General features: G+C 44.2%; 1 protein-coding gene across 6 annotated transcripts in view; it reads right to left on the bottom strand.

Moving 5' to 3' along the window:
* KMT2D (lysine methyltransferase 2D) overlaps positions 1 to 18,369 on the bottom strand; it is a 158,098-nt gene that overhangs the window by 50,145 nt on the left and 89,584 nt on the right. For 5 of the 6 annotated variants that reach the window (XM_056562215.1, XM_056562217.1, XM_056562219.1 and 2 more), the window contains 5 exons: positions 10,509 to 12,266; positions 10,247 to 10,420; positions 9,667 to 9,818; positions 7,216 to 9,110; positions 5,773 to 5,896 (listed from right to left, as the gene is read on the bottom strand). In XM_056562215.1, coding sequence (XP_056418190.1) covers positions 5,773 to 5,896; positions 7,216 to 9,110; positions 9,667 to 9,818; positions 10,247 to 10,420; positions 10,509 to 12,266 — 4,103 coding nt within the window. The remainder of the gene's footprint in view (positions 1 to 5,772; positions 5,897 to 7,215; positions 9,111 to 9,666; positions 9,819 to 10,246; positions 10,421 to 10,508; positions 12,267 to 18,369) is intronic. The other variant, XM_056562216.1, reaches the window with a different exon arrangement.

Raw genomic sequence — 18,369 nt, 5'->3', positions numbered from 1 at the left:
TGAACAACCACAAATAACATACCGAAGGGCCCCTATATTAAAAAAAAAAAAACTTTTTGCTCCTAGCCAGATTAGACAACAGACACAACAAGAATACTTCAGACCTGCGGACAGGTAGCTACTGCTGTAACACCAAACGGTGCCTATATGCTGCCATGAAATTAAACCGAATAAATGAAGTACTTGCAAAGAAACAGGAGAATCCTTTAAATGAAAGCAGAGACTTACGTGCCAGTCGCCCTTCGTGATCTATGTAATAGAGTGTATGTGCAGGATGCAATATGTAGGGAGAACTTCAAAGGTGTATTGGATATATAAACTATCTATGATTACCCCCCAGAGGTTTAAATGAAATTACTGAAATGAAATTATCATATGCTCCAACATCAGAAAAAACTGCAGCATCCACATCACCGGATCCATCAAGTATGTGTGCGCATGCGAGGCACATACACGAATATAAAGAACTAAGAGGGACATTTATCAATGTTTGCTTATGTATTCCTTTTTTTAGTACTTTTTTCTTTACTTTTTTTTGCTTATGTGTGACTTATTTATTAACTGGTTTCATCCTGTTGATAATTTTCTTTCATGTAAGCAATTTTTTCTTTTTTACTTTGGTAGTAGCTTTTTCTGCTCCATTTTTCTGCTCCATGAGTTAATTTAGTCAATTTTTAACCTTGTTGCGACTTTTCTTTGCGCAGTTGTGACTGTCACAGTTAATAAATACCCGACTACCCGTAGTCCATTTTAAAATTATTACTACGTAGTTAATTTTTGGAAAACTTGCCTTTCTCACTTTCCAGTCAAAATGTTCCACGAAAAATCGAGTAGTCGCAGGTGCGACATTTGTGCGACATTTTTAGTAACAAAAATTTAACTAAATCACTTGATAAATGTCATCCCGTCCCAACCTCCAGTCCCATCATCCCGTCCCGACCTCCAGTCCCATCATCCCGTCCCGACGTCCAGTCCCATCATCCCCGTCCCGACGTCCAGTCCCATCATCCCCGTCCCGACGTCCAGTCCCATCATCCCCGTCCCGACGTCCAGTCCCATCATCCCCGTCCCGGCGTCCAGTCCCATCATCCCCGTCCCGACCTCCAGTCCCATCATCCCCGTCCCGACCTCCAGTCCCATCATCCCGTCCCGACCTCCAGTCCCATCATCCCGTCCCGACCTCCAGTCCCATCATCCCGTCCCCGGACCTCCAGTCCCATCATCCCGTCCCCAACCTCCAGTCCCATCATCCCGTCCCCGACCTCCAGTCCCATCATCCCGTCCCCGACCTCCAGTCCCATCATCCCGTCCCCGACCTCCAGTCCCATCATCCCGTCCCCGACCTCCAGTCCCATCATCCCGTCCCCGACCTCCAGTCCCATCATCCCGTCCCGACCTCCAGTCCCATCATCCCGTCCCGACCTCCAGTCCCATCATCCCGTCCCGACCTCCAGTCCCATCATCCCGTCCCTACCTCCAGTCCCATCATCCCGTCCCGACCTCCAGTCCCATCATCCCGACCTCCCATCCCGACCCATAATGTGTGTACCAGGTATTGAAATATCACCAGCCGTAATGAAGTTATGTGGGAACACACATTTCCCATTGATTTGCATGGGACTTTAAACAAAAACCACGACCCTCACAAATGGGGGTTAGTTAAGGGTTAAATTAACTATCCTATATTTTAAGTGGAAATATAAATAACATGTGATCAAGTATTATCGAAATATCTCCAGCCGTTTGGAAGTTATGCAGTAACATACATGCACACACTGAGTTTTATATATATAGATTTTGTTTTTATTACGTAATCTGATGACTCTGGTAAACCGGAACTGAATGAAAAATGTGTTTTGAATTTTGCCAGACTAATGCTAGTATGTATCTGCTGCCTGTTGAAGAACCAAGGTCGGGTTCGAAACTTATGTTGCGCTAATAAATCTTTTTCTGAACAAATGTTCTTAAGAACCTTTTATGAGGACGGCGCTAGAAACCCAAGTTTTTTTGGGGATACAGAATATTTTTTGGTTCCCTCTACTATTGAGAAGTATCTGTACCAGTGCCCCTGCAGAGTATGAAATCCACATGGAAGCTGCCACCTCTATACCCGCAAGGATCTAAAACCAAGAAAGTGAAGTTGTTGTGCTCTCAGCACAACACCATTTGGTAAGCTGAGTTATTAAAGTTGGATCCTTGCGTCATCTACCTTATTGCACTAGGAGTGCCCTTTTTCCTATTTATTTCTTCGATGGTGGAGAATCTGTCATGCTACCAACTAGAGATGGCTCATACAGAACCCACTAAGGATTCAACAGTGAAATGAAGGTGGAGGAGGGCCACCAAAGGCCGGAGAATTAACCAAACTGTCCTACTGGCCGAACAGTATTTGCGATCATATATACCTTCTATCTTAGGAGAGGACTGAGAGGAGATTACGTCCTCACACACCATTGTTGTGCTGCAAATAAACTGATCCAATTGTATATGGTTCTTTATAACTATATTACGCCCATTAGACCACATAGAATGGGGCGCTTTGCCTCAGATGCTTGGCATAGGTGCCTAGAGTAGAATTTTGGCATCTTATTTGGTCCTGACTCTATACAGCATCTCTCTGGAACAGAGGCAGAGTCTGATCAGCTGTACAGAGTGATAAGCAGTACAGAGTCTGATCAGCTGTACAATGCAGAGCTGTACAAAGTCTGATCAGCTGTACAATGCAGAGCTGTACAAAGGAGTGATCAGCTGTACAACGCAGAGCTGTACACTGTCTAATCAGCTGTACAACGCAGAGCTGTACAATGCAGAGCTGTTCACAGTGTCTCATCAGCTATACAATGCAGAGATGTACAAAGAGTCTGATCAGCAGTTTTTTTCAAAACTCTAACTTTTTGAGTATAAAGGGGAGAGGAGGAATCCTTAAAAAGTAATGTTCTGAAGGGATTTTTTATTTTTAGCCAAATTTATCATCAACCCCCCTCCCCCCCCCAATAGTGATAGTATACATGTCACACATTAGCAAAACAAAAACAAAAAAACAACAAAAGCAAAAAAGACTTCAAAGCACACTTTCCAATTAAAACAATGATGAATGTAAAATATGAGTTTAATAGGAATAATAAAGCTACAACTGCTAGGAGTAGAGATTCCTCCGATTCTTAATAGGTTTCGAATATAAATGCCCAAGTATTTGAATGTGAACACCACAGGGAGGCAGCACATAGATGACAATCTTTGTCTAGAAGCGGCACAATAGCAGATTTGGACCAATTAATCTATAGGCCAGAAAATAATCAAAACATATATATCAGCTGTATTGTATACGGGAGAGTAACATTTGGCCAAGACATGAATATTGTGTTGTCAAGAATCTAATTCTCTCTTCTCCTCACCCTATGCACATCCCAAGATAATGAATAAGAAGGGCTGGGGACTCCACCTCCACTGCAAAAAGAAGCGAGGAGAGTGGGCACCCCATTCTGGTGCCTGACCCCAAAGAAAATGAAAGGGAGCAGATACCATTGACCAACCGACTGCAAGCAATCTTACCATAAAACACTAAATAAGTTGCATACAAAGGCTGCTTTCACACTATAAAAATACCTCCGTTATAAACTGTGCCGTGCGGTAATAACTCAATTATGAATTAAAAATATTAATTATGACAAATAAAAAAATATTGAATTATTAAATAATTATGATATATGCAAATGAATATCAATTAGATATATTAGTAAACATTACAAGCTTGTTAATTGACTACATATAGTAGAATACATGTGAGTAGTAAGTAACTTGTTACAATGAAACAAAAGCTACTAGGTTAGGAATATCATAAGAAAAAGGTTACATATCACTCTATCCAGAGGAACCTCATGATATCAAGATGGGCAACATCTAATTATAGACATATCAATATGGAATGCTAAATACACTCCCTGCTCCCCTTCTAACCAACTACACATCACATGACTCCATGAATGGGGAAATCCATCTAATGATATAAACATGGAAGAACTACGATATACTTCCACCCCATTCTGGACTATTTTCTATACATGATCTTGGTAAGACATTAAGACAATTAGAGTTTTATGATCTCGCTAGACTATATTTTAGGAAGAACTTGAAACAAATTTCCTGTGTGGGAAATCTACTTATAACAGTTTGGCGAGTAGGAATTCTATCAATATGTCTAAGCAATTATTTAATGCTTTGATATATTGAGTCCTAATTCTTCTGCAGGTAGAATGAAGTTTCACAATATCCTAAAACTATAATCTCAATATGGAGATAATTATTTTACTTAATTTATTCGCCAATCTAAATGATATAATTCCATCCACATCATCCCAATTAGTCTTAATTAAATGGAATACCATTTTTGTGTCTCTTACCAAGTTTATGTAAGAACCTCGCTTCTGGTCCTAGGGAAATTTAACGGTCCATCGAATAGTCATGGATAGCCATTGGTCTGGTACCGTGTGATCAGTCTGTCTGCTGGAATCTCACATGGCTTTTCCAGCTGGTTGGACCTCTTTCCTGTGTCTGTGTTCTCTTCAGCCCAGTACTGTCTACAGTTCACTCTAACATCTGGTTTACCAGACTTTTTAATTAGTTAGACACACCCTCCTAAATTGGAATTCCCCAAAGAATGTAGGTAGGGCGTGTACATATGGTAAAGACTGACATCACTATACTACCCAGAATGCATTGAGCATATCACCCATAATGACTTTCCTGTTGGTGTAATATCAAATACACATACGATAGGGGTGCTATTGTATAGGCAATTAGCATCAATACCATTAAGTGTTAACTCAACTGGTCTTAAACCCACATTCCACACTTATGGAGCCATAATTTAATAGGTGTGACACATAAGTAATTAAAACCTGGATTCTCAGACATCTTGGAGCCTACCTAGACATCCAAATTTATTAGAGAGTTAAGAACATCATGATGGTCTCTTTCACACAGACATGTGAATCTCTCAGTCTTATCTAAACCGCCATAAATATCCAAAGGACAACAAGTATTCTACTCCCAGACTGGCACTTGAATAGGAGACCTTTAGAATTGTGGCCTACTTAGATTATGCACAAAATGGACGACATTATGCTATTAAACATAGTGATTCATTTTTGGGGCGTATAATTAGCATGACAACGGCCGTTATTTTGTGACGGACTATAGTAACGGGAGAAATATGCATGCACTATTTCTTCCGTTCATTCGCCTGTCATAAAATAACAGCCGTTATTTATAACTGACGATAACTGGTTAAAACGGCTATTGGAAAAATCCCATAGACTATAATGGGATTTTCTGACGGCCTGATTTCCAGGGTTTTTATAACTGCCATTTATAACGGAGGTGTTTTTATAGTGTGAAAGCAGCCTGATACGACTTCCGTTTTCTGGGTGCTACAAATTCTAAATATCATGCTAGTCACTGCCAAATTGCACTTTAATCCATTATTAACTGCATTGGTAAACTTTTGAAGTGTCACACTTTAAATGGAGCCCATCTTATGCCAGGAAGTGAAGCATTCAGCAGTGCGCTTCTCCTGGCTCTATCGATCAATGGTCTGAACATTCAGATACCAATCGATCAAAATGTTTGACATTTTAGTTCAATGCAAACAAACACATTTTGTTTTATGTGTAGCCCACGCCCAAAGCCTCAAAAAGAAAAAGTTTAGAGAAGTGCACAGGGGATTTAAATGTACAATTCTTTCCGTTTGTAAAACGCTAAAATGTTACATACCTGTTAATTCCTGGAGTGACGGCAATGCTACTTTGTGCCATCACCTTTTTTATTCCTTTCAGAGCAACCATTTTTGCCTTAGCAATTGGATCTATAATGTCCTCTGGAGCAAACTTATCAAGATCTGCAATTTTTAAGAAAAAAAAAAAAATGTTAACAGCAACTCAATATCTAAAATGTAACTAATTTTAATACTTAAATGTAAAATATTTTAATCAAAGCTTTTACATCAGTTATTGCTGCATTGTTGTCCATCAAATTTAAGATCAGAAACAATCAAAGATCAAACACAAACATGTTTATTCTTTCGGCATTCAAAAGATTCCGGAGGAAATTACAGTGTGCGCACAGAGCATCAGAACCCCCATTGAAAACAATGGGAGATTGCTGGAAACGAAATTCTGTCTAGAATTTCTCTGGGTATAAATTCCATAGTGTGCCTGGATTAATAGGGCTATGAACAGACAGTAAAACACATACGAAATAGATTGCCAGTCCTTATGTCAGCTATTCACATGAAAAACAGCTTGCTATAACCCTACACTTGATTCTGTTTAAATAAGCTATACCCACATAACATGTATGCTATATTTTGCATGTATACAATGGGAGTGGTCCCTGACATATACTACCACTCTATAGTCAGATAGCAGCAGTTTTTGGCCACAGTCCAAAAAAAAAAAATATTTTTTTAAAAATAAACACCTTTTATAATAGTATGTTTTTTTTTTTACAATGTCTCAGTAAAAAAAAAAAAAAAAAAAAAAAAAAAGGGTATGCCAACATACCACTCAAATCAGGTGCATAGGATGAATGTGAACACAGCGTGAGCATAGCCTTAGAGGGTTGTTCCCAACAGTCTTTTCTTTATCTGTCCTCTGGCAGGCTCAGCGCAGCTTCCTGATTTGGCCCAGAGACATGTGGGTGGTCTCACAGAGTTCAGGCCAGGGGCACACACATCACACACTGTCACATACATACATGAACAGACAGATGTGCATACATCACTCCAGTCACCTTACTAGTTCTTATCTTGCTCACATGTGCTCTATCTAGCTATTGAGGCCTTTTTGAACACAAAAGATCCCAACTCTCACTGTACGAATAAGACTGAGAAGAACAGAGGCTCAGATACATGCAGGGCTGACAGCCCTGCATGTATCTGAGCCTCTGTTCTCAGTCTTATTCTTACAGTGAGAGGTGGGGCCTTTGATTATGTGTTAAAAAAGGCCTAAACAGCCAGAAAGAGCACATCTCTTCAAGACACATTAGGTAGTCAATGCAAATTTCCTGTTGTGTGCAGAGAGAGGAAAGATTTCACCAGCCGACAACTGCTTCTAGAGCACAGAGGTGGTCTGAAAGGCCACCGCTCCATTAAATATTAAGTAGAGCCAGACATAGCCAAGTGTCATTAGAATCATGCCATAATATGTCAGTATGTACCTGTGTCAGGGAAAAAGTTATTGCTCAGCTGCTGTTGCTGCATAACCATCGGTTGCTGCTTCATGACCATTTGTTGCCCCATGATTGGCTTGGGTGGCAGAGCCTGTTGTTGCGGTCCACCAGCTTGTAACAAGTGCGGACCACCACCAAGTAAATGACTCTGGTTTGCTGAAACATGCATGGGAGACTCTAGAGTGGTGTTGGCTTGCACACCAACAAGTCTTTGTTGCATCTGCTGTTGAGGAGTTAGAAGTTGTTGGGTAGAACCTAACCCCTGATGTCTTGGCACAATCCCAAGTCCTACAAGGTTTGCTTGATTACTTTCCTGTTGAAGGTGAGGTACTGGCTGGTTGGACATAGCAGTATTGATCACTGAGTGAGGTTGTGCACTTTCTGAATGCTGGGCAGACAGTAGCTGCTTTTTCTGCTGTTCCTTTTTTTCATGTTCAAGAAGGTCTTCAATAAGAAGAGGAAGTTCACTGGCCACAAGAGAGCTCTCCATCTTATCTAGATCATCTGAAGGAGAGTGGCGTGAACACTGCAGACCTAGTGCTCCTTCATCCAGCTCAAACTTACTCAAAATCAGGCTACTCTGACTGGGTGCAGAAGAGGAATCTTTATTAGGGAAGAGGGGCGTGCTGTTTGTTTGGACAGAATTTGCATTGACTGTATGCAGGTTAGCTCCCGGCTTTAACAAGGTTGATCCAAGGGTAGCTTTCCCAGTATTGTGAGGCATTTCATTTTTAACATTGATAGAATTGCTGCCAGAAAATTGACAGGTGTTTGTCTTCAGGTCACTGTCTTCTAGTTTTGGCTTTAAATCCCCTGCATATGCAGACTGCTTTGATTCCTCACTGGAAGGAACCTGAGAAGCGTTACCACCACCAGAAAGATGTGAACCCAGATTCAGTCCCATATCTCCTGGTAGTCTATCTTTGGTCATTTCCAATTCTTTACTAGCTTGCGACTCATTCGGAAGGCTTTCCTTTTTTGACTCTACAGTATCTGGTTCCAGTTTAAGCATTGCCTCCTCTTCAGCTTTCTCATTTGCAGACTCAACTAACCGCAAGTGTTCATTGAAGATGTCCTTTTTGTCACCGGTGTCCAACTCTGGGTCAGTATAAGCAAGAAGATCAAACTCATCTCCATTTAATAGATCATCTAAATGAGGATCATTTGTTTCAAGATTATCGAGATTGTCCAAATCGTCATCAGCTTTAGCGACATCAAGGCTTAAATTAGCCAGATCATCATCTTCTAGGTCTTTGTGAGTATCAAAATCGACATCTAGCTCCGAAGGATCCTCACAATGGACTCTCCCACTTACAAGGCCAGAAGCCAGTCCTTCCTTAGAGCCATCAGTGGGTGGATTGGTTTGTGGTGGAACATTAGCCTGCCGCTGTGTAACTTCTGTTGTCGATGCAACTTTCGTTTGAATAGCCTGCGAGACGCCTACATTGCCCACATTAGGAAGAGTGGGAGGCAATGCTTTTTGAGGTTGCATTAAAGGACTCCTCATTACAGGTACTTGCAATGGATTTCCATCTCCTCTCATAACCCCTGTTAGTACACTGGAATTGGCACCTTCACCTGGCACATAGAAGCGAGGCCTATTCTGTGGGCCAGGTGGTGAAAAGGGAACTCCAATAGGCAGCTTTTGGCCATGATGGCGCAACTCAATATAAGGTGCTCCACCAACAGTGACCTGATCCCCAGGAAATGGCAGACGAACTACACCTCCACTGTTCACTGTTGGACTTGAAGGTGGTCTATTTCCTTCTGGAAACCGAATTGGTGCCAAAGTCCTTTGTCCTGTGCCAGGTGTTTGCCATACATGCTGTTGATCAGGATAAGGTCCCCTTGAAAATAGTGCTTGAGTTCCTTCAGCTGAATGTCTAAAACACAGAGAAATAGATTTAAAATATGAAATAACTTGTAAAAAAATAAAAAAAAGCAGTAAAAAAAAAAATAGGATTAATCAAACGTTACAGGACTAACTGATTCTAACCCTGTGCGATCTCCATAATGGCACCTGATTCTCCCTGTGCACAGAGTGGGGTCAGCACTCCACCTTCACGCATTCTCTATGGGAGTGCTGGAGATAACCAAGCTCTGTCTAAGATGCTTCTACTGAGAATGCATGGAGGGGTGTGTTGACCCAGCTTCATGCACAGGAAGATTCGGGCACCATTCTGTAGATCGCAGGTGGTCCCAGCAATTAGGACCCCTTTACAATCAGACATTTAAATACACATCTAAACAGCATGTGTTACAAAAATTCTGTTTTTAAGTTCCTCAACCTATGTCAGGCAGAAGACCTCATCAGAAATGCTGTTTCTAACATAAGTTACCTTAAAACATATATAAAGTAATCATTTATACTGATGCCCTACATCACAGATCTTAAACTACACTTACAGGAAATAATGTATGAATAGGATTAGAGCCTACCTGGCAGAACCATCAACGGAAACAGGAGATGCAGAAGGCAATGGTGTATTCATACGTTCCTCTTGTGGAAATGATGTTGAAGCTACTACCTGTCCAGGAACTTTTACAGACCCCGGAGAAGTGATGATCACTCCAAGACCACCTTTTTCCTGCTTTAAATATATTATAAAAACCTTTAAATTCTGTTCAAACAAAAGTCAACATGAACTCTAGTATAACAACATATGTTAATTTGTTATTGTTAATCTTAAAAGGGGTACTACCATCTGAGAGATCTCTTGCTGACTCTTATGATCAGTGGTGGTTAGACCTCTAGGACCCACCCCACCAATCCTGAGAGTGAAGGTGCAGTTGCCAGGACAGCAAATGGCCTGATACTATTATGCAGGCAAGAACAGTGATAAGGAAGCAGCGCTATATCAGCAATATGGTCCCCTTATTTTTAAGATTGGTGGGGGACTCCCACCAGTCATGATTATGACATTAGGCTTTATCTTAACCATATGTTATCACTTTATAAAATGGGACTTCCCCAAATTTTCTGTCATTAGGGGAACATGCACTTAAAAGGTAATTTTACCTGCGTTGGAGGATACATCACTAAACGACCTGAAGGATCATAGCCTTGTCCACTTGGTTCGCCACTCCACGCAGTCTGCGATGTATTCATAGCTGCTGCAGCTGCCTCCTTTTCCTGTCTTAAGGTATTTCTCTGGATCTGCTGTCTAATGAGGAGTTCTCTTAGTCTTTGACGCTGAATGAAATAAGGGCAATTCAACATCAGTAAAATTTATTTAAGATGTTTCTATAACAAATTAAACTTGATAGAATCACACACACACCTGTCTTTGTTTCTCTTGCTCCGTCTGGCTTAGGTTACTTAGGGGAGCATCAGTCGTTCCTTGCAGTTCTGGTACATCTCTACCAGTACTGCCAAGAGCATTTGGAATAGCAGCAATATCATCTCTGGGTTTTTCTGCTGGAGAATTGAGACCTGCACGCTGGTTTGTAGCTGGGGACTGATAGGATGGTTCTTGGGGTAAAACTGAAGGAGGTCGTAGTGGGGACTGAACAAAAGCTTCTGAAGTGCTACTGTTTCCAGAGGAGTGTGGGCTGCCTGCAGGGTGGAAGGTGGAAGGGGTACTGTTTGGAGAAGTATAGTTTTGTGGCTTGTTTGGGGTAAAATGGCTGTTCAATGAATGGGTGGGAGTTGCATGCGGCTGGTGGGAGGGAGAGCTTTTGACACTATCTCCAGGGGAATGAGGAAAAGTGAAACACATTTGGTTCTGGGAACTTTGATAGACATTTGCCCCTGGAGAACGAGCAAATAAACTTTGCTGTTGGCTTACTTGAGCTTTTTGGTGAACATCCAGAGATTGTTGGTAGTTTGTATTACCGGGAGTTGAGTGAGAAAGTTGTGCAGTTGGCTTAAAACCAGTTTCCATCATCTGAGGACGGGGTGGTTTAAGAGGTGGAGCAAATGGATCTCGTGACTGGGGCCGAGAAGGTGGACGGGAATATGGGTCTGGAGACTGAAAGCGTGGCGTAACTGGTGAGGGACAAAATGCTTCAGTTGACAAGGGTCTAGGAGTCAGAGGGGAATGGGAACTTCCCTGGGACTGTGGGCTTGTTGGGACACGAGTAAAAGGGTCAGAAGGCAGAGGTCGACTAGACAAGCTACCTTCTAAAGACTGAGGTCGAGGAGTTAATGGAGGCTGTGAATACGGGTCACTGTATGAAGCTGCTGAAGTCTGTCTGTACATTTCTGAATGATGTTGAGGTGATGTCATTTGTGCTTGCATATGAGTTTCTCTATGTGATGGAGCAGGACTGTGAGGCTCTAACTGCGACATTCTAGGGGTTAAGGGAGCTTTGAACACATCACATTTCATCTCTGATGATCCATCAGAACCAGTGCTGTGTGGAAAGCCAGGAGATCCAAGTCCAATGTCCTCCTTTTTTATGTGAAGGAGAACTCCATCAGTCTGTCTCTTAGGATCACTGTAACGTGTAGGGGACAGCATGGTTTCAGGTTTGATGGAGGACTCATTTGGCTGAAAAGGCCTTGAGCCAGGGCTCCCTATTAATGAAAGGTTATCAAGAGATCCGGTCGGATACCGAGGCTTGACAAATGGCTCTGATGGATGAGGAGTGGATGCACGGGAAGGCTGATATTCCACACACGGGGCAGAATTCTGTGCATTCAGTGCAGATTGGTGCTCTGCCCCAGAAAGAGTCTGAAATCCCCCAGCAGAAACTGGTGACTGTGTCAAGGAAGACGGATAACGGGAGTCCAAGGAATATGCAGGCGAACTGGGAAAGTGCTCATGAGATGGAGACTGAGGAGGCAATTTGAAGAAAATTTCAGCAGATGACTCTGCTCCAGGAGTGCCTGCTGAAGAAGGTTTCAGAAACAAGTCTGAGGAGGTAGACATTGCAGAGCCACTAGACATGTAGACATTCTGTCCCGCCAAAGTTGCACCTCGGTAGTCATGGCTTGCTCCTGACTGTGAACCAGGATGCATGGGGATCTGAAGCTGGAGAACTGGACGCTCTGTTTTTTCCACTTTGATCTGCTTGTTAATCTGACTTTCTGCCTGCTGTAAAGACAAGAGCAAAAAAATGTACGATATGCAGAATTTACTGAACAGGATAAACCTACACACAAAAAGAAAAATGTACACCCAACACAGAAAACATAAGGGATTACCTTCAGTTTTAAAAAATTGGATTAAAAGGTTTTCCCACAAGAAAAGGTGGCTACCCAGTTATCTCCAACATGTTTGCAGCCAGTGCAGACAGTTGGGTGCCCAATTTTTGAAACTATTACTGACCTTAATGGGAGTTGCGCAAATGGCGTAGCCACACAACCTACACTGCTCATGTAACTTCCACAGTTGAGTAAATAGCTAAGCTCCCAAAGCTACGCCATTACACAACTTCCATTAACATCAATGGGAGTTACACAAACTGCCGAGGTGCAAAATTGCGATTTTCTTTTGAAAATGTATCAATGTAGTGTTTACGTGTGTGTATGTTCCAGCATAACTTCTGAACAGCAGGAAACAATTCTTATGTCAAATAAAATTATAGTCCCAATAACGACAATCTTTGCAGGCAGCGTAAAACAGCAGAGTCCAACAGCAAGACTATGGGACTTCCAGTACATCTCCTGATCGTGATACTCTTGGGCTGCGGAGATTGCCTGGGAATTTTATACATCTTGCTTTCATACTAACGTCCTGTTTTAAGTATGAATTAACTGTCCAGACTTCACAGTTCTTTTCTCTCATGCTACAGAGATTGTCATTATCTGGACATTCCGCATGGGACTTCTGGTACATGTTCTGATAGCATTACTCTCAGGCTGCAGAGAATGGCCAAGGTTTTAAACATCTGGCCGCTAGACAAATATCATGGTAAAGTATAACTTAAAGGAGAAGTCCAGATTACAAAAATTGTCCCCCATACTGCCGGCAGGTTCAGAGAATAGTATGAAATAGTAAATAAGATTTATTGCAGGCATGGGGGAAGAGTGAGGGGGCAGAGAAGACATCAATGTAGGGGCAGGGAGAGAGCATGGCAGCACTGCTGCTGTGAGAAATGCAGGGTGGACGAGCAGCCTATCACTGCTGGGACCTTTAGGAGACTGAGAAAGCAGAGTCCCACCTAGGTAATGGCAGGTACTCAGCTAGCGCAATATCCTATACAAATTATGCCTCGCATCACTTAATGAGTTGTAAAACAAAGTCTTGTCTGCATAGGATGTGTGTAAAACTCCATTAAAGAAAGTCATAAATGTTTTTCTATTGGTTAGAATGAATCTCACAACATTTGGTGAACAAAATTAAAAAAAAAGGAGATTTTTGTTTACTTACTGTAAAATCTCTTTCTCGGAGGATCCATTGGGGGGGACACAGACCGTGGGTGTATGCTGCTGTCTCTAGGAGGTATGACACTATGGTAATAAAAAAGGTCGGCTCCTCCCAGCAGGATATACCCACCTTCAGGCCCTGAGCTAATCAGCTTAAGTTCCAGAGCAATAGGAGGAGACCAACAGGTCAAAGAAAAACCCCAAACTGTCCGAGAACCAGAAGAAAAACCATAACTGAACACACCCTCGGACAGAGAACCAAAGGAAACCCCCAAAAGGGCGGGAGCTGTGTCCCCCAATGGATCCTCCGAGAAAGAGATTTGACGGTAAGTAAAGAAAAATCTCCTTTTCTCTATCGGCTCCATTGGGGGACACAGACCTTGGGACGTACCAAAGCCGTCCCTTGGGTGGGCAGATAAGATAAGATAAGGCCGATCCACTGCCGCCTGCAACACTTTACGACCCAGACTAGCATCAGCCGATGCGAAAGTATGAACTCTGTAGAACCTTGAGAAAGTGTGCAAAGACGACCAGGTAGCCGCCTTGCAAATCTGCGAGGCCGAGGCTCTACTCTGGAGAGCCCAGGATGCCCCCAACAGAACGGGTAGAATGAGCCACAACCCTGAAAGGAGGAATCTTCCCCTTACAGCAATAGGCTTCCGAAATGGGGGACCGAATCCACAGAGAAATGGTGGCCTTGGAAGCAGGTTGTCTTGAGACGACCTTCCGTAAGGACAAAAAGGAATCACACTGACGAAACGAAGAAGTGATGGAGGGATAAGACCGAACAGCCCGAACTACATCCAGCTTGTGTAGTCAGTGCTCCTTAGGATGAGAAGAAGCAGGACAAAAAGACGGGAGGACAATGTACTCATTGAGATGAAAGGCCGAAACCAACTTAGGCAAAAAGGAAGGATCTGGCCGGAAAACAACCTTGTCCTGGTGGATCACCAGAAACGGAGAACGGCAGGAGAGAGCTGCCAATTCAGACACCCTCCAGATGGAGGTGATATCAACAAGAAACGCCACTTTCCAAGAAAGGAGGCGGAGAGACACCTCTCTAAGGGGCTCAAAGGGTTCACCCTGGAGGGCACTCAGAACCAAATTCAAGTCCCAAGGGGTAGAGGGTGACCGATAAGGAGGAACAGCATGCGTCACTCCTTGAAGGAAGGTCCGGACATGAGAATTATAAGCCAGGGGCTGCTGGAAAAGAATAGCAAGGGCCGAAACCTGACCTTTAAAGGGAACTGAGAGACAACCCCAGTTCCAAACCAGACTCAGGGGTGTGGAAATTCTATAAAAAACTACTTGTCCACGGGACTAAAATGGAGCAAAATCTACTTGTCCCTCATGACGATCCACTTGTCCGGCCAATTTTCGCTTTTACGCACTCCTTTTTTCCTCCTTGCCCTATAATAGCCATAACTACCTACTATAATGATACCTTTTAATTTTTCAATAACATATTCTCTGAACCAAAATATATATATATATTTGGGGAAGTGATATTGAAATAGTAAAAGATAATTTTGCAGATTTGGTGGTTTTCTTTTCTGCGCCATTTACCTTGTGGTTGAGGTAACATGTTAGTTTTATACTTTAGGCGCCTGGTTACAGCAATACCAGATTTGTATAGTTTACGTCATGTTTTACTAATTGTGAACGTTTTCTAATTTTTTTAATTGCCATTTTTGAACCCCTTTAGCTTTATTTTTTCCCGCATACCAGGCTGTATGAGGGCTCATGTTTTGCGCCATAATCTGTTTTTTGTATCGGTACCATTTTGGCATTGATCTGACTTTTTAGTCGCTTTTTAACTTTTTTTTATGGGATATTATAAAAATTGCAAATCTGTGGTTTGGTATTTTTTTACATTTACCGTAGGGGATACATAATGTTATATTTTAATAGGTTGTACAATTACGGATGAAGCGATACCAAATGTTTATTTTTATTATGTTTGCATGTTTTTATATAGGAAAAGGGGGTGATTTGAACTTTTAACATGGAAGGGGTTAATGCAGCGGTCTTCAAACTGTGGCCCTCCAGATGTTGCAAAACTACAACTCCCAGCATGCCCGGACAGCCAACGGCTGTCCTGGCATGCTGGGAATTGTAGTTTTGTAACATCTGGAGGGGCAGTTTGAAGCCCACTAGGTTAATGTGTCTTTCAAACTTTTATTAAAACTTTTTTTTTTTTTTTTTTTTTTTTTTTTTTTTTACACTTTATTAGACTTATGAGGAATCATTAGATTCCTCAGACAGATGAATAGAGTTCTATTGAACTCTATTAATCTGTGTGCTCTGTGATCCATTGATAGAGCCTGGTCCAGCCAGGCTCTATCAATGACAGAGCCGGGACAGGAGGAAGCAGAGGTAAGTCCTCCGACTACCTCTATAGTGGATCGCCCCCCTGCGATCGCGCTGCGATCCCACTTGTCCACTTGTCAGAGGCGGCAGAGTATGGAGCGGGCAGGAGTCGGCAGCCCGCTCCATACAGACTGCAGATCACCACCGCACTTGTCAGGTCCGGCCTTGCTTGTCCGAAGCCGGGCTAAGGGCCGGACAAACTCACCTGCCCGGCGCCCAAAACTGCTAGTCCCGGGCGTCGGGCGATAGGAATTCCACATCCCTGCAGACTGCAAAAAGGAGAGAAGACTGGCAACCGAGAAGGTTACAGGGGATAAGTCCTGAGCTTCACACCAATGAAAATAAGACCACCAAGTACGGTGGTAAATTCTTGCGGAGGAGGGCTTACGAGCCCTGAGCATGGTGTGAATTACTTGGGAAGAGAACCTGCGGGCCCTCAAAACCGCGGTCTCAACCGCCACGCCGTCAAATGCAACGACTGTAATTTGGGGTGGCAAAGAGGACCCTGAGAGAGCAGGTCCAGACGGAGCGGAAGGCGCAGTGGAGCGTCGTCCAGGAGCCTGACTACGTCGGCGTACCACGACCTTCGGGGCCAATCTGGAGCTACCAGAATGGCGGGGACGTCCTCTATTTTGAGCTTCCTCAGAACTGTGGGAAGGAGTGGAAGGGGATTTAACAGATAGGGTAGGGCAAACCCCGCCCAAGGAATCACTAGGGCGTCCACGGCCAGAGCCTGAGGGTCCCGGGACTTGGACACAAAAGGAAGGATCTTCCGATTGTGTCGGGATACGAAGAGGTCCACGTCCGGAATGCCCCAGAGGTCGCAGAGTTGCGCGAAGACCTCTGGATGGAGAGACCACTCGCCGGGGTCGGGTGAGGACCGACTGAGGAAGTCAGCTTCCCAGTTGAGGACTCCCAGAATGTGAATCGCCGAAATGGCCGGAACATTGCTTTCTGCCCAGATGAGAATCTTGGTCACCTCGGCCATGGCTGCCGAGCTGCGAGTGCCGACTTGTCGATTTATGTACGCCACGGCCGTGGCGTTGTCCGACTGGGCGCGGACAGGACTGAAGCCGGGACTTCCAATGAAGACAAAGAAGAATCGCCCGTAATTCCAATATGTTTATCGGAAGAAGGGCCTCTCGGGGAGACCAGAGTCCCTGACCGTCCAATCCCTGAACACACCGCCCCAGCCCGACAGGCTGGCATTCGTTGTAACAACCTGCCAGTGAAGGGAAAGAAATGACCGCCCGTGGAGGAGAAGGAGGGAGCGGAGCCACCAGAGCAGAGACTGACGGACCCTGCGAGGGAGAACAATCTGACAATCGAGCGACAGAGGAGATCTGTCCCATCGAGAGAGAATCGCCAGTTGAAGGGGGAGGTAATGAAACTGGGCAAAGGGTACGGCCTCCATAGTTGCCACCATCCGACCCAGGACTTCCATACAAGTCCGGATGGGGACTGAGACCTGGGTCCGAAGGGAGCGGACCCCCGACAGAAGCGCCAGACGTTTGTCTGGCGGGAGGCAAATTTGGGCAGAGGCCGTCTCGAAGCGAAGTCCCAAGAAGGTTAGAGACTGGGTAGGACAGAGGACTGACTTATCCCGGTTGACCATCCACCCGAAGCGATCCAGAGTGTGGAAAGTGACGTCCACATTCTCCAGAGTCTGGGCTCTGGTTGGAGCCTTGATGAGAAGGTCTTCCAGGTAGGGGCATCACCGAGACTCCCCTCGGCCGTAACAGGCCCATCACTGGCGCAAGGATCTTGGTAAAGACCCGAGGAGCCGTGGCCAGACAAAGGGGAGGGCTACGAATTGAAAATGCCCCTCCGGAACTGCAAAGCTGAGGTATCGATGATGGCCTGGAAATATTGGCACATGGAGGTAGGCATCCTTGATGTCCACCGATGAAAGAAACTCCCCTTGTTCCAGGGACGCCACCACCGAATGGAGAGATTCCATTCGGAAGTGGCGGATAAGAAGATGACGGTTGAGACGCTTGAGGTCTATGATTGGTCGCACAGAACTGTCCTTCTTGGGAACCACAAAAAGATTTGAATAGAAACCCTGAAACCGCTCCCCTGGAGGAACAGGAACGATAACCCCCTGGAGAAGCAGAGACTGGAGAGCCTCTCCAAATTGCTTCGCCAGAGAAGGAGACCGGGGGGGCCTGGGATCGAAAAAAGCGATCCCTCGGAAGGGAGGCAAATTCAATTCGGTAACCTTTGGACACCACGTCCCTGACCCTAGAGTCCTGAATGTGTGAGGCCCAGATGTCTCTAAAAAGTAAGAGACAGCCTCCCACCCGAGAAGAAACCGCGGGTGGGCGCCTCACTTCATGCAGAAGTGGGTTTGCGGTTGCCAGATTTGGGCGCAAAACGGCCGGACCGGTTGGAGTCTGACTTCCAAGACAGGCGCGCCGCGCCCAGAACGAGGGAGCCTTCTTGTCCCGCGAAGGCGC

This window comes from Hyla sarda, chromosome 2, assembly GCF_029499605.1.
Source record: "Hyla sarda isolate aHylSar1 chromosome 2, aHylSar1.hap1, whole genome shotgun sequence".
In the NCBI taxonomy this organism is placed as follows: Eukaryota; Metazoa; Chordata; class Amphibia; order Anura; family Hylidae; genus Hyla; species Hyla sarda.
The sequence above is the reverse complement of the archived record's forward strand: the minus strand, read 5'-3'. Positions and strand labels throughout refer to the sequence as shown.